A 16,193-nucleotide genomic window follows, 5' to 3' on the forward strand; every position below is an offset into this window, starting at 1 on the left:
GTACAATTTCTCTGTTAGTTTTCTAAGCGGTGCTCTTCCAGTTTCAACTTCTTAGCATGCCATTGAAGTACCATTATGCTGTACCTGCTCAGAATTTCACATGAGGACCCCAACTCTCCTTCTGATTTAATGTCTTTAATCAAATATATATGTATTGTGGCATGCCAAGCCACCACTCGCAGTTTCATGTGAAGATCCCCCATCTCCCCCGATTGAAAATCACTGAATCACACAGTGCAAACTTTTACGGGGATCGTTCTTTGATCTAATGTACTTGTATCATGCCATGTCACACACTGCCAATCACAGTTTCATGTGGGGAACCACCCCCCGTCCCACCACTCCAGGCCCACACCACATTCGATTGAGTGTTGCTGTTCCTCTCTATTGCTTTTGAGTTTGACTCTTTTTGACTTGTATGTGCTGTTTAGGTTGACTGGCCCGTGTGAATGGTTTAGGTGTATGTATGCTTCCTGTCTGTTCTAAGGGCTGCCAGGAAAGACATTGCCCCCAGCACTGGAAGAAGCTGAGTTGTAAATGTATGTATGCACTGTGACCACTAGGGGGCGCTGCAGCATGCCAATTCCCAGACACAAGTCCCGGTACAATAGAAAACTTTATTTTGATAAATACCTTACAAAATTGCTTCTTTAATAAACACAGTTACTACATAATTCTCCTTCTCTTTTTCTTCCTTCCTTCCATTCCTCCAGGTAAGCGTTGTCCCTCCACACTGTCCCAACTCACTTAGATGATGTTGAACAGCTTCTTTTATGTTTGACCCGGGAAATACTTCTGGTGCGAGGAAACAGCCTGATGGAAACACTTCTGGGTCAAATGGAAGCCCCACAAAGTAGGGTTTACTAATCCTGGCAGCTCCCTCTGGCAGCCCCATGGAACCCAACAGTGCTGCCCTATGGGACTACAGGTCCCAGCATGTCCTTCAGGTGTCTGTATGGGGAATATTAGCCCAAGGATGCTGCCTTCTAATTTACAGGGGGAACATGTAGTCCTGACAGGTTGTCTCTCTCTGTCCTTGAATCAGACTGGCCTCTCAGCCAGGTAAGGAACCTGAACCGGTCCTAAAAGGGATGCCAGCATACCCATTTCCATATTGGCATCTTGTGCTTGTCTCCTGGCTGAGGCAGGATGATCCTTGCCTTTCTTTTCTTACTTCTGAAGGGGTGGTGTCCTATCTGGGTAAAGCACCTTGCCAGGCTGGGACGTCTGCCCACGTGCACCATCCATCACAATTCTTAGTTTATATACAGTAAATCCTATTGTAAACTGTTATCTTAGTGATGCGACCCATCAGAAATTGTTTCAAGGGTGTGGCATAAAAAATTATTTTGGAGGTACAGTATATATACACAGTGCCCTCCATAATGTTTTGATCTAAGACACATTTTTCCTTGATTTACCCCTCTGCTTTGCAGTTCAAAATTACAAATCAAACAATTCAGACATGACTACAGTGCACATTGCAAACTTTCATTTAAGGTATTTGCATTTCAGTCTCACCATGTAGAAATTAAAACACTCTTTACACATGGTCCCTCCAATACAATATACAGTACGTTTTTTTTTCCTAAAAAATAAAAATATAAATGCAATACTGGTTTTGAGAGATTGTTTAGACACCAGATATTTCCAAAAATGTGAGGCACCTTGTCCCAAACAGTATAACTTTGCAATTCTATGAGATACCTGACAGATAGGGACCCAAAAAATGGCTCCAGTGTTCAACATCATAAAATGTCTTGCTTATGTACTATAAAGCCTAGTTTTGTAGATAAATTCTCCAAACGCCTAATTTTTTGTGTTTTTAATTATTTGCTATTGGAATGAAACAAAGGCTTTTATTCATATAAATACTTTCTTTTAAAAATTGGAAGTGTTATACTCACTACTCATTAGTCATTTGAAGCTCCTTTATTACATAAGCAAAATAATAGCCATTCATTTCTGGGTATGTAATTTAGATGGAATAATGCCTGAGCATAAGGGGTTAATATTAGGCATTTCTGCAAAACGACTACTGATGCACACTGCAGAGTTAAAACTAGACCACCTGCAAGCTTCAATCTAAACCACATATAAAGAATAAAAGAAATCACCACCCTTGTGGTCACAGAGCGATCAAAACTTCCCCCCACTGCAGAACAATTTGCCAGTCTTCACTTGCTTATACTTTTTTATTTTGTTGTTTATGTGATGCATAAAGTTGAGCTTGTGCACATATAAACTGCATGCTATTAGTTCATACGTTACTTGTATACCTCAGGCTAAGTAGTCAGGGGCAGAAGAATGCCAAGTTGTCTCACACACACACATACACACAAAGTGGACCCATTTAGAGATAATAATCATCCTAACTGCAGTAGTGGTCTTTAGACGGGCAAGAATCCAATGCAAAAACATGGAGAACTTGCAAAACTCAACCCAGTCATTACCCGGCTCACAAGTCAGGTCCCTTGCACTGCAGATGCAACAGTCCTGTTTATTACTAGCAGTGAAAAATTCTTGTTTACTATGCAACTTTGAAGAAGTACGATAAAACACCACAGCCATCATAGCGGGTGAACCCAGTGTTTTGGAACGATGCGTTGCTAATGCTACTCTTTCTGAGTCCTCTGGTTAAATCAGGATATGTCTGGACAGCAAACAGCCATGGCCAGAATACCAGGAGAGTAAAACAAAGCCGAGTAGCCAGACACCAAAGGTATTGTGATTTGATTTTGTTATAAACTTTTGAGAGCTTTGCTGTTTATTTTGTTTTTTTGGACATTTTGGTTCATGTACAGTTTTTGAAGGTTTCTGAATCTTACTTTGATAACATTTTCTCATAAACTTTTTATTCAATATTTATGCCAATATTTTATTTTCTGTGTGCGTTGTAATTTTGAGTTTTGAGTGTGTATACTGTTGTTAGCCATGTTGCTAAGCAGACTGACCTATGATGTCATCAGTGAAAGGGTACAAAGGTCTACTTAAAGATTTTCTGGTTATTCGAGTTCTGCGGAAAAGCATTTAGTGTTGAGTGCTTTTTGTTTAACGATTTTTTCATTACAAGTTAGTGTTTTGTTTTCTTTTGACTTTGGATATTTTGATTAGGATTGATGAAAGATCAGTTAGACTTCCTCATTGCAAAGGCTTTAGACTACATTTCATCTCCTGATTCTTCCTCATTAAACATCTTCCCTAACCTAGCAGAACTGAAAGGACAAGAAGAAATCATAAGTCAAAGGCAAAGGGTGGGTTTTTGAAAAAACACCATCACAGAGAACTGGTTTAAGCCCATAGACACCTTAGTGACCTGTGATGTATTCAGGACCTCAAAGGAGTCCACTTTCAGGCCTACAATCTTTTCTGCAGTCTGATTAACATGATGCTGTTTATGTTTTGGTTATGAAATGAAAAGGTCCAAAAGGTTTGGCAGGTATGTGGAATTATTGATAGCTTGATAATACAATGAGAACTTGCAGAGGAGTCATGCAGGTAATAATAAACAAGTCAAAATAGCTTGCCCTACTGGTAGGGATTTATTAGGCTCTTCCAAAAAAATAAGCAAAAATCCAGGAGGTCCTCTCTTTGGCCTGAATGAAGGAGCGGATGCAGACAAACAAAAAAATGACAATTGGTACAAGTTAAATTCTTACCAAAATATAACATCATCATCACTGTCCAGCTTGTGATAAATCTCTCTATTATAAAAAAAATATCTTGGAAGGAGACGACACGTGATTTCCTCGGAGAGACACTTATACGTCCCGCGAGAGGAGTCCATGCCCGGGGCTGGAAATAAAGGACAAAAAGTAGATGACAAATTAGAACGTGTAAAGAATTCAAAAATGTAGGTGCGGTACACATGCAGAGCAGGTTAGAGATAATGGAAGTACGACAATTCGAAAGTCTCAAAAAAAGGATTGGAAAAATCGCATTAGCGCAAACAAACTGAAATTATTACTCGGTGAAATAACGGAACAGCAAAAAGAGATTGAATATATTGTTCGGATTTAAACTTTAAGTCGGAGACTTGTAGATCATCTAATTCGTGTTGCCAGCGAGAATTAAAAGATTCCAAAAACGTTGGCGTGGTGTTAGGTCCTGTGAGTCAGAGACTTTTAACATGAGATTCCTTCAAGTCACGCCCTACTTACAACTATTTTCAAACAAGACCACGGTCATCTAACCACAGTTGTGTGAATGCTTTGGTCAAACACAGTTCTTGTGCTCTCAGCTCTTAGTCGTGTGAATGCTTTTGGCAGACACACTTCCTGCACTCTCAGCTCTTATAAATTGTATCAGGACAATAATTTTATACTGTACATTCTAGATGACACATCAACAACTAAGCGAAGAAGAAAGAGCATGGACAAACATTTGAAAAAGTCATTTTATTTATTAGGGAGAAAGAATCGATATTCACTCGCAGGCAGTTATACGTTGCGTTGTCACGATGTAAGTCCAAACACGGAATCAAAATTCAATGCGATCTTGAAGAAAAATGAATTCCAAATTTTGTTTAAACTAAAGTTTTAAAGTAAAAGTGAAAATAATGCATATGTAACAATTCCCATGAAAATAACAATCTCTTAAAATCATATATCCGGTTAACCAAACCCTGGGGTGGGCAAGCGAAGTGTGCAAGGGGGCAGAACCCCCTAGTACGTTACAAAAATAAGGTGCAGTGAATCCACAATGGTGAGTGTGCAACCAATGATGTTAGACGCAAGGCACATTTCTCTGTTTAGCTGCTTCTTATCCTTGGTAGAGGAATTTAAGTACCAAATTGTGGTGAATTAGACTGGGTGGTGGGGCGGCCAATGATGGAGACGCTGTGCTGTAAAAATGGTTCCGTCCTTCGGATGAGTCGAAAAATTGAAGTCCTGACTCTCTGTTGTCATTAAAGATCTCTGTGCATACTTCATAAAGAGTAGGGCGTATCTCAATGTCCTGGCTAAATTTCCCACCACGACCTATTCATTCTGGTCCCCAAATTATCCCTTGTCTAAAATTAGCTCTCTATCACCCCTTCACTACCTAACAGCTACTCTGTGGTGAGCATACTGGTACAATAATGGCTGCCATTGCATTATCCTGGTGGATGCTGCACATTAGCAGTGGTTGAAGTTGCTCCCCACTCACTATGTAAAGTGCTTTGAGTAATGAGAAAAGTGCTGTAGAAACGTAAAGAATTATTATTATTATTATTAATATTATTATAGGAGTAAATGATATGACAGCAGAAGTTTTGAACTTTCTTAGGCTTCCTGGAGGTCAGGAGCCCTTAAGTTTTTTAATTTCTCTCATTTTCACTTCAGTGCAGCAGTGACCGGAAAGGATGACTAAAAAAAGTTGAACCAAACAGGCCGGAAGCTCTCCCATGAGTGCTACATTTAACCAAACACTGCAAAGCTGACCACTGCCTCACTTCCACCCTGAAGAAAATAAAAATACCAAGCAAAAAAAAAAAACAAATACTGAAGAATCATCAGCTGATGGGTGCTTTTATTCTGCTTAAAGTACAGTACGTTTACCCATTTGTTTTCTGTTCCTCTACTTGAGAGGTACAGCCTGTCCCAGCATTACCCGGCACAAGGGTGGAACCATCACAGGACACGCCGGTACACCCAACCAATTTACAGTATTAACTCGTCTAAAAATAACAGCATGGCTTTAGACTGTGGAAAGAAGTCACATCCAGTACAAGAAAATACCTTACATCAATCTCTAAAAATTTTCATCACTTTAAAACATGAATAAAGTTTGCTAGAAAAATGTGCAAAACCTGCACTTATGTACAAATAAATTCACTTCTGTATTTATCTACAGTAGTCTGCCTAATTTGGAGGATGGTGCAGAGCCTTTTTATCCTGCAGTTGAGGTAAATGGATAGTTTATTCAAGAAGACATCTTTCCAAATAAGCAAGGAAGACTGAATGTGTACTTTAGTGTGCACCTTCTTAAATTCTTATATCCCTATTTATGTTATCATGAAACAGTCCTCAGAATGTGTGCTGACAAAGTGATTTATAACACTGAGTATATACAGTAGTGTAGCATGATGGTGCAGTGATTAGTACAACTGCCACATTGACCTATCATTCTGGGTTCAAATCCCATACCTGGTCACTGTCCAGAGTCTGCAAGTTTTCCTGTCATATCTGTATGGTTTTTCTTCTTGATTCTCGGGGTTTCCTCCTATATCTAAAGGATGTGCATAGTAGGTTCATTTTCAATTGTCTAAGAGTTTGCCTTCACAATCCTGTATTAGACGGAACAGGTTAAGAAATATATGTGATTGGTAACCTCGTACTCTAGGCTTGTTCTACCTGATTATGAAGATTTATAACGGTTGGCATTAGAACACTAGAACATTAGAACAATCTAGATGAGATCAGGCCATTCAGCCCAACAAAGCTCTCCAGTCATATCCACTTATTTCTTCCAAAAAAACATCGAGTCGAGTTTTGAAAGTTCCTAAAGTCTTACTCTCTACCACACTACTTGGTAGCTTATTCCAATTGCCTATGTTTCTCCATGTAAAGGAAAACTTCCTAATGTTTGTGCGAAATTTAACCTTAACAAGTTTCCAACTGTGTCCCTGTGTTCTTGATGAACTCATTTTAAAATAACAGTCTCGATCCAATGTACTAATTCCCTTCATAATGTTAAACACTTCAATCATGGCACCTCTTAATCTTCTTTTGCTTAAACTGTATAGGCTCAGCTCTTTTAATCTTTCCTCATAATTCAACCCCTGTAGCCCTGGAATCAGCCTGGTCGCTCATCTCTGGACCTTTTCTAGTGCTGCTATGTCCTTTTTGCAGCCTGGAGACCAAAACTGCACCTCAAGATACTGAACCTCAAGTACTCAAGATGAGGCCTCACCAGTGTATTATAAAGCTTGAGCAGAACCTCCTTGGACTTGTACTCCATACATTGTGCTATATAACTTAAGTGTGGGTTGGGATTTCCAAAGGAAAAGTAGGTGAGATTGGGCACACTCTCAATTCTGTGATGGCTGTTGTAAGGCGAGGGTTTTTCTTTTGGTTTCTTGTAGCGTTTCATTTGTTAATTTAATAATAATTGTTGAAATATTTAAATGTAAATATTTTTTGTGTTGCAGGGTGTCCAGGTGAGCGGCACGGTGGCGCAGTGGTAGCATTGCTGCCTCGCAGTATGGGGGACCGGGTTTGCTTCCCGGGTCCTCCCTGTGTGAAGTTTGCATGTTCTCTCCATGTCTGTGTGGGTTTCCTCCCACAGCTCCGGTTTCCTCCCACAGTCCAAAGACATGCAGGTTAGGTGGATTGGTGATTTTAAATCGTCCCTAGTGTGTGTGGGTGTGTGTGTCCTGCAGTGGGCTGGTGCCCTGCCCGGGATTGGTTCCTGCTTTGCGCCCTGTGTTGGCTGGGATTGGCTTCAGCAGACCCCCGTGACCATGTGTTCGGATTCAGTGGGTTGGAAAATGGATGGATGGATGGAGGGTGTCCAAGTACCGAGGCCATTTTTCACATTTGATGTTACAGCCGGTACAATAAACTCACAGTAGAGAAGGACAAATTATTGTGTGGCCTCCGTCTTACATCCAAAATAAAATAATAAATAAATCACATGTAAATTGAGAGGGGTGCCTGAGGCAGAGGTTACACAAATAATCATAGAATCATGGAATATATTACCAAGACCTGTCATGGACAATAGGAATTTTGAGAACTACAGATTTTGACTTGGTTTTAGGTGAATAGCATGGATGAGCTTTTGGCGCTGAATAGTCTCTTCTTGTTACGATTGTTCTAATGTTTAAATGCACTCGATATATGGATAATAAAAAATTCATGCTTAAGGCATTTGCATTAGTTCCAAACATGTGTACTCATAAATTCATAATGGCTGAAGACATCATTCTTCCTTTTCATTAGTGCATCATAGTTCAATAATTGATTTTTCATTGATAATAGCTTAATAAAGCTGTCCTGACTCTCTGTTGTTATCACAAACCTCATTCCTCTTAATTTAGAGCTCAGATCATAGGTGACTTACCTCATTATAAAATTCAGTTCCACACAAATTGATATTTTCTTAGAAACCAATTGATCTCCAGATCATGTAAAAACCTCTTTTAAGAGCTTGGGAAATGGATCACTCATTTGAAATTTTAGATAAGGAATTGAATTCAGCCTTTCTAAATACATTCTAGTTGAATATGCACTAAGTATGCCATTATATGTTAAGCCTACCAAGAGAGGCTACCAAAGTTTAAAGGGGTGACTGGGAGAGGAAACAAACACAAACAGAGAATCAAAACCAGAACATCAGTCCTATTTTTCAACTAAGCCAAACAGTTGATCAAGAAATCATAAAGTGAAGAAAATCAAAGCAAAAGTCAAGAACCAGGAAATCAGAAAAGCAAATGTAAGATGTGCACAAAGATTGTTTTATTTTCACTATCTGTACAGTCAGATAATAGCAACAAGTCTGATGTGCTGCTTTTTATATCATTGCATCAGTTATTTTAATTATGGTATTTGTGGACGTGTGCTCTACAGCAAACGGCACTGTGTCATAACAATGGCAACTCAACATGATGCTGCCCGTATAAAAAACTAAAAACTGCAACAGAAATGGCAAATTATTTGTATTAAAACTACCGTATATACTCGTGGATAAGATTTCCTGCAGATAAGTCAGGACTTGATTTTGCCATAAAATTTCTGGTATTTTATAATGTCGGTCATACAAAAGATTATGATATGCTAACGCCCACCTGAGAGAGTAACCATGGAGCACACTGCCTTTTTTCTATGTGGATGCAGCAATGCGCTGTATCAGTGTGTGCTCCTAACCTCTCTCTCTGTCTCTATTGCCCATGTGACCACACAGTAATACCTGATCTATTCCGAAGCAAGATTTGCACTGATTTTTGCTTTTTGTATCTCACACCCTCATACACCTTTATCATAAGAACATCCCTTACCTATGATGGAGTGTTCAAGCAGAAGAAATTATGAAGCTGGTTCTAAATTAAATGTCATTGAAGTAGTGAAAGAAATTGGTAACATGCTGCTGCAACAAAATTCGATGCGTCTGAGAAATTGATGTGAGATTGGAGGAGGCAAGAAGATGTAAAAAAAAATGTAATGTGTTGCATTTTTGAACGTGCGTATAAGTTGGGGTCTAATTTTATGATCGATTTTTCGGGTTTCGATACCCAACTGATACGTGAGTATATAAGGTATTGATCTAAAAATGATTACCTCACACATACAGTATACTGTATATTAGTTAAAATAGTCTATTCAGAATTTCTTCAAGAACTCCTTAATGTAATCCTAAAGTTAACATGTCAAGCCTGTGCACAGCCTTTTTATTTTACTGGCTGTTTCACTTGATACAAAGAACCATTTTAGTTGGAGGTCTCTAGGCGTACAGCTCTCTCTCTTTGTCAGGCAGGGGTTGAATTGGGGGCTTCATGGATTGTTTTCATGCAGACTAGTAGACTTGATAGGCTATTCTCATTTGTTTGATTGAGTTTGTGGGTGTGTTAACAAGCTGATTGAGTACTGTTATACAGTGTGAAAGAATGAGTCTCAACACCCTGGAAAGGTTTGGGGCAGCCACCCATATATTGTCCCTGGCTGCAAAAGGTTTAAAGAAAACAACTTGTTGTCAGGTTGAGTTCCAGGATTGAACTGACTAGGTTTTGGAAAATGGCAGCTTTATAAGCCATGGACCGGATGTGATGTCATCTGACCGGAACTGGAAGTGATGTCAGTCTGGACACCGGAACCGTAAGTGACGTCAGCCTGGGTGCCGGAACCAAATGTGATGTTAAATCTGGCAGGTTTTCCCGTATTTCATCTGTAGAGATAACAAAGGTAGGTTTAGTGCACCCTGCCACCCCTTAGCCTGCTGGGTAATTACCTCCACTTGGTCCACTCAGCTTCTTCCTAGTCGCACGTGTGTGACAACAGGTTGATTTCCAAATTAACATTAAAATAAAAAAGGATGTATTTAAGAATATAATGAACTGACACCTCATCCATGGTTTGTTCCTGGATTAAATAAGTTTGATAGCAGGTAGTGGCAACTATATTTACATGGAGCCATGTTTACAAATGTGTGCAGCACTTTTAGCTTGTAAGCAGAAGTGAACTATGTAACAATAAATGGAAATAAATAAGTTCATTGTTTCTAACAGTGTCCTCTTTACATCCCCTAATAATCTTTATTATTTCAAAATCGTATGTGGACATTTTACATTTCAACACACATCATACTAACTATTCTTTAAGGCAGTGTTCCTCAATATTTATTGTATCAGGACCCAGTTTTGCCTTTATAAGTTCGCTCACAACACATGCACACACACACACCCACACACGCATACACACAAACACACACAACCATTGAAGTTGCCCCTCTTGATGAAACAGGTGTGGTGAGAAATGGGGAAAAATATCGTGCTTTGCTATCACTCACTTCTGTGGACCAGTGGGGGTGGGTCGTGACCCAGTGGTTGACAAACGCTACTTAAGGGACCATGAATTTCAGCAAACTTCTTCCACCTAAGTTTGTGGTTGTGTTAACAAGCTGATTAGAGGAAGTCGTCTAGAAAGATTACATTGTGAGTGCAGGAAAGGAAAAAAATGCACTGATAAAATTTCCGCATTTACAATAAATATATACGTGCTACCTTAAAGTAAGAAGTACAGAGAGCACAACAGCAGGAGGTAAGTAAGTGCTTATACTATTGCTTGTGTTTCATAAGGTGGAGACATGAATGTACTTTAAATGTTTTCTATGTGTAGAATTCACCATCTATAATATTGTTCAGTTTATTAAGGTTGATTCTAATGAACCAAAATTAAGCACTTTAATTCTGTGTAATGTTAAATTGTAAGTTCAAGTTGTGTACATAGGGGTTTCACTGACATCACTGTACAATAAATGTAGCATTTATTTAATATCCTAATGTAATTGTTTATGTTGCTATTTTTATGAATTACTTTTTCAAATACTCTTTATTCAAAAAAAAAAAGAAAACTTGGAGCCAGTCTTATTATCTACCTAGTAATTAATTTTATTTAACAAATTACCTTACAAAGCAACGTGATTTACATTATTATAGTTAAACAGGAGTGCATACAATATAAACATCCTAAGATACTGTACAGACACGTACTTTAAAGACTGCAGTACATGCAAGGTATTTGAGTTTCATGTGACCACACAGTGGGTCAGGGGCAGTGATCTTAGCCACTGGCCCACAGCACTTATGCAAAATTATGTTAAAGTTATTTTAAATTACAGAAGTGCTCTAATATATTTTCTGAAATCATTCAAATAAGGTATTCACATAAATTCACAGGTAAAGGCAATTTTCACTTTATCTTATAATAAAAATATATCTTCTGTATTCCTTTTTTGCTAATGATCAAGCACTTTTAACAATTATTATTATTAAATTATATTTGTAAAGTGATTTTCAAGTGCTCAGAGTACTTTACATAAACTGCAGGTAGCCACTTCAATCACCACCAATCTGCAGCAACCTCCTGCATGATATGACGGCAGCCATTTATGTGCCAAAATGCCCGCCATACATTGGCTATCAGGTGGTGAAGGGGAGAGAGAGATAGTTAGCCAACAAGACACAGTGGGTGATTAAGGGGCCAGAATAGAGGAGGCCATGGACATCGGGGTACATCTTATTCTTTTTGAAAGATGCATAGTGATCTTTTATGACCACAGAGAGTCAGGACCTCAGCTTTACATCTCACCTGAAGAATGATGTCAATTTTTCAGCACAGTGTCCGTTTCACTGCACTGGGAAACTGGGATCCACATACAGACCACAGAGTAATTGCCTCTCTGTTGGCCTCACCAACACCTGTTCCAGCAACAACCCAAGATTTCCTACTTGCTCTCCCACCCAACATGCTTACCTTCAGGTGGATTATGTGTTGTGAAGAGTCGATGGCATGGCTGTTTGTTAATTTTTTTGCAGAAAAGTTGCAAATTGGGTCTTTTCTTATTCTGGTTTCTTATAATAAGAAAACTGTTATGTACTGCAGTGATTGTCAAAGTATTAAAGATACGTGGAACCACGTATGGCCAGGAATTTTATTATGGTTCTTATTTGTGTGAGAAGTCCAGGGTTGCTGGATTTGTGTAAGACAAGCTAGCTGTGGATCTGTTATAAATGTGCCTAGAATGTCAGCATACTGATACCTTTGATGCAGTAGAAGTGCCGTGTTTCACTGGTTACACAGAATTAGAAAATGCCTTTGCCAGGAGTGGGACCTCCAAGCAAACATCCAAATATATTTTAAAGCCCTGCTCAGTGATAAAGACTGATCAGACTCTAGAAATACTGCAATTTTGAAGATGTGTCAAGAGTGAAGTGTTCAAACAGTGAAGGAGAGGGTGATCACTACAAATGAGCAGCATCACAGAGGGAATTAGTGGAAATGAAAGATTAGAGATTACCACGCACAAGAAAGTCTAATGGTGCACTCCATGGTAGTGGTTAGAGTCAGGACCCTAATGGTGAGGAAATTCGTTTAGGACCACTGAGGTCAGGCATAAGTAAATAGATAAAGGATTATTTTTATCAAAGTGATTTAAAACTCTCTTTACTCAGCTATGATGACTAAAACCTAGTTGACCACTTGGCACATGCCGTGCAGAACACACTTTGAGAACTTGGGGGGTATTAAGTGTTGAGAAAACAATGTTAAATTTAATGTTACCTTTAATGTTCTGTTCTTTACTGGTTTATTAGCATTGCAGAATTACTTATTACAGTTTCCTCTTATCTTTTTTCCTCACTTAGTTGTGCCAGAATGGATGAAGTGTCCACAACAGCTTTAACTACCTTGGGTAGACACAGAGAAGCCCCTTTAAACACTACCTCCAATAATTATCCAAACAAGTCAGAAGTCTGTAAAATTGAAGATGGATTTTTATCAGTGCTTCTTCCTATAACATATTCTGTGATATTTATCGTTGGACTAGTATGCAACATTGTGGCACTGTGGGTTTTTTCCTTCAGCCAAAAACCACGGACATCTATTGCAGTCTACTTGAAAAATCTTGCCATCGCAGATTTCCTACTGGTCTTATGCCTACCATTTCGAATTGCTTTTCAGAACACTCCGGGTCCACATATACTTTGTAAAATAATCGGCTGTTTTTTCTACATTAACATGTATGCAAGCATTTTGTTCTTGAGTCTGATTAGCCTGGACCGTTATCTGAAGATTATAAAACCTATTCAGGTCTTTAAGATTCAAAAGGTTGAGCACAGCATCACTTTGACCCATGTTGTGTGGTGTGTTCTTATTTTATTCACTATTCCATTTTTCTTTGAAGCTAAAATAAATGACAATGATCCCTGTGGCAAGAAATGCTTCCACTTTCGACAAAAAAAAGTTCTAGTTGGAGTTATCAACCTGATAGTGGTGACTCTATTCTTTATTCTTTGTGGGTTATTTCTACTTTTCTATGGAAATATTGCTAAAAAGCTTAAAACAATTTCCCTGAAAGCTGAACAACAACACCTCAAAAAAAGAAAATATGAGATTATCATGAAAACCTTCATTGTTCTCATCATATTCCTTGTGTGCTTCTTGCCCTACCATATTTTTCGTGTGCCGTATGTGTTCTCACAGATGGACATAATAAAGCATCAAAGCTGGAAACAGGCACTGCACTTTGCTAATGAACTTGTTCTCTGTCTGTCTGCTCTCAACAGCTGCTTAGACCCACTCATCTACTTTTTTCTTTCTAGTAAGTACAAAAAAACAGTCGTCTCTGTGATTAAAGGAAAGTTCAAAGCAACATTTTTGGCAAATCAAAGAGCTCCAAGCATTGTGAGGTCAGTCACTGATACAAAAGTCGCACAGGTGATCCAAACTGACATGCTGATGGTGTGCATTGACCAGGAGGGTCAAACTTGACTTGTTTGTGGTGCAGAATAGTGCCGAGTTTATGTGACACTGACTACGGTCTGAAATCCGAGGACTTCATACACATGAAAGACAATGAAATAATGTGCAGATGTATGTCACAAGTAACTCCAGATGATCTTTCTGATTTGTTCAATGCACCAGTCGACTGTTTTCTTAGGCTCGTGTGCCAAGTTAAGTTCCTCAGTGTCATGATGTTATGATGTTACTTGTTGATGTTAAAGGAAGAAACATGAAAAGATCATTATTGAGGACAGAATATGGTTTGATCTTTGCATTTTTGGAAATCCCAGCTGGTTGACATTTGAAACACAAACTCAAAAGGAAGATGGACTGAATCAGCCCTCCAGCTGAGCGTGTAGCTGTGCAGAAAGGATGTGGGCAACATCTGTGAAGAAAAGCTGCCTGGTGATTCATCTTACTTACTTTGGGAAAACATCTATCTATAATTTACATAGATACAAATAAATATTAGAGTTATTGGCATTTCAAGGATATGTAAAGATTGTATAATTCAGTCAATTTTTTCTCAAATTTGTATTCATTAATTACCAATATAGTATATTTCTAACAGAGAAAATCAATTATATATAATTTGTATTAAACATGAAAACATGTTTTATGCCCATTAAGCATATTTTATATTTAAGTATGATATTACGACCATATTCAGAGTGTTTTCATAAATGCTAAATATTATATATCCAGTATACTCCAAGTGTGGTTTTTTATGGAAGCTGTTAAATATTATAATAAAGCATAAACTAATTTGATTATATTTCATAAACCTACATTTCATTAACTGCCCAGAGCTGGTGAACTATGCCATGCTGAAGCACAGTAAAAAAGCAAACTAGTCACCAGTTAATCTTAACAACCAGCTTTACTGGCAGAATGAAAGCCTTTAAACAGCCTTTTGGATTGAAACACATGATAAGGTGTGGTGCTGGCATGAATCATAGGAAGCGGGAGTTAAATGCATTCGTCGCCCAAAAATTATGTATTTGTTTATGTTACTTACCACATGTAGTTTGTATTGATGGTCTAAAAAATGTTTTAATGTCATTCCTCGTGCAGCATTGAGATAAATGTCTCATAAGAATGTGTGCCTATGGTGAATAACACTGGACAACAGCAAAGAGTGCCATAGCATTCATGAAAAGAAAACTCATGAGAAACTGGGGGTTAAGGGAGTGCTTTTGTGTGACACTGAAGTGAGCAAGGGGGTGAGCCACCCCACCTCTTAGAACGACTGTAGACCTGTAATATTAGGCCCAGTGGGATAGCAAAACAACAACAACAGTTATTTATATAGCACATTTTCATACAAATGATGTAGCTCAAAGTGCTTTACATAATGAAGAAAATAAGAAAATAGAATTAGGGAACACTAATTAACATAGAGCAAAAGTAAGGGAGGACAGAAAAAACAAAAAAAATTCCAGACGGCTGGAGAAAAAAAAAAAATCTGCAGGGGTTCCAGGCCACGAGACCACCCAGCCCCCCTCAAGGCATTCTACCTAACATAAATGACCTCACAATCAGTCCTCATGGTATTCTGGGTTCTCATGGAAGAACTTATTGATGATGGTCATGTGGACTTCTGGCCTTTCACCCATCAATGTAGGGACATCACGGTGCTTTGATCAGGTGGTGGCACAGATTGCCACCACAGAAAACCGGAAAAAGAACAGGAGAAAGTAGGGGTTAGTATGGATTACTCCACTGTATTAGCCTGGTGAATTTCTATCTGTAAGCTATTCCAGATTTTAGGTGCATAAGAGCAGAAGGCCGCCTCACCACTTCTTTTAAGTTTAGCTCTTGGAATTCTAAGCACACACTCATTTCCAGATCTAAGGTTATGATTTGGAATGTAAGGTGGAAGACTTTCTGAAATATAACATGGAGCGAGATTATTTAAGGCTTTGCAAAACTATAAGCAGTATTTTAAAGTCAATTCTAAATGACACAGGTAACCATTGTGGTGACATCAAAATTGGGGTGATGTGCTCGGATTTTCTTTTCTTAGTTAAGATTCTAACAGCTGCATTCTGCACTTGTTGCCACCGATTGATGTCTTTTTTGGGTAGTCCTGAGAGGAGTGCATTACAGTAATCTAGTCGACTGAAAACAAAAGCGTGAACTAATTTCTCAGCATCTTACAATGTCATAAGAGGTCTAACTTTTGCTATATTTCTTAAGTGAAAAAATGCTGTC

At 38.5% G+C, this 16,193-nt stretch overlaps 1 protein-coding gene across 1 annotated transcript; it reads left to right on the forward strand.

The window, feature by feature from the left end:
- The first annotated feature begins 10,511 nt into the window (after positions 1-10,511).
- Positions 10,512-14,632, forward strand: gpr34l (G protein-coupled receptor 34 like). The gene is made up of 2 exons (XM_051934932.1): positions 10,512-10,736; positions 12,842-14,632. The coding sequence occupies exon 2, from the start codon at positions 12,852-12,854 to the stop codon at positions 13,965-13,967; it is 1,116 nt and encodes a 371-aa protein (XP_051790892.1). The 5' UTR covers positions 10,512-10,736; positions 12,842-12,851; the 3' UTR covers positions 13,968-14,632.
- The last annotated feature ends 1,561 nt before the right edge of the window (positions 14,633-16,193 follow it).

This window comes from Erpetoichthys calabaricus, chromosome 12 (assembly GCF_900747795.2).
Source record: "Erpetoichthys calabaricus chromosome 12, fErpCal1.3, whole genome shotgun sequence".
In the NCBI taxonomy this organism is placed as follows: domain Eukaryota; kingdom Metazoa; phylum Chordata; class Cladistia; order Polypteriformes; family Polypteridae; genus Erpetoichthys; species Erpetoichthys calabaricus.

What these genes read in the sequence shown, in the direction of transcription:
- gpr34l (XM_051934932.1), top strand. Translation starts at nt 12,852, where the DNA reads ATGGATGAAGTGTCCACAACAGCTTTAACTACCTTGGGTAGACACAGA.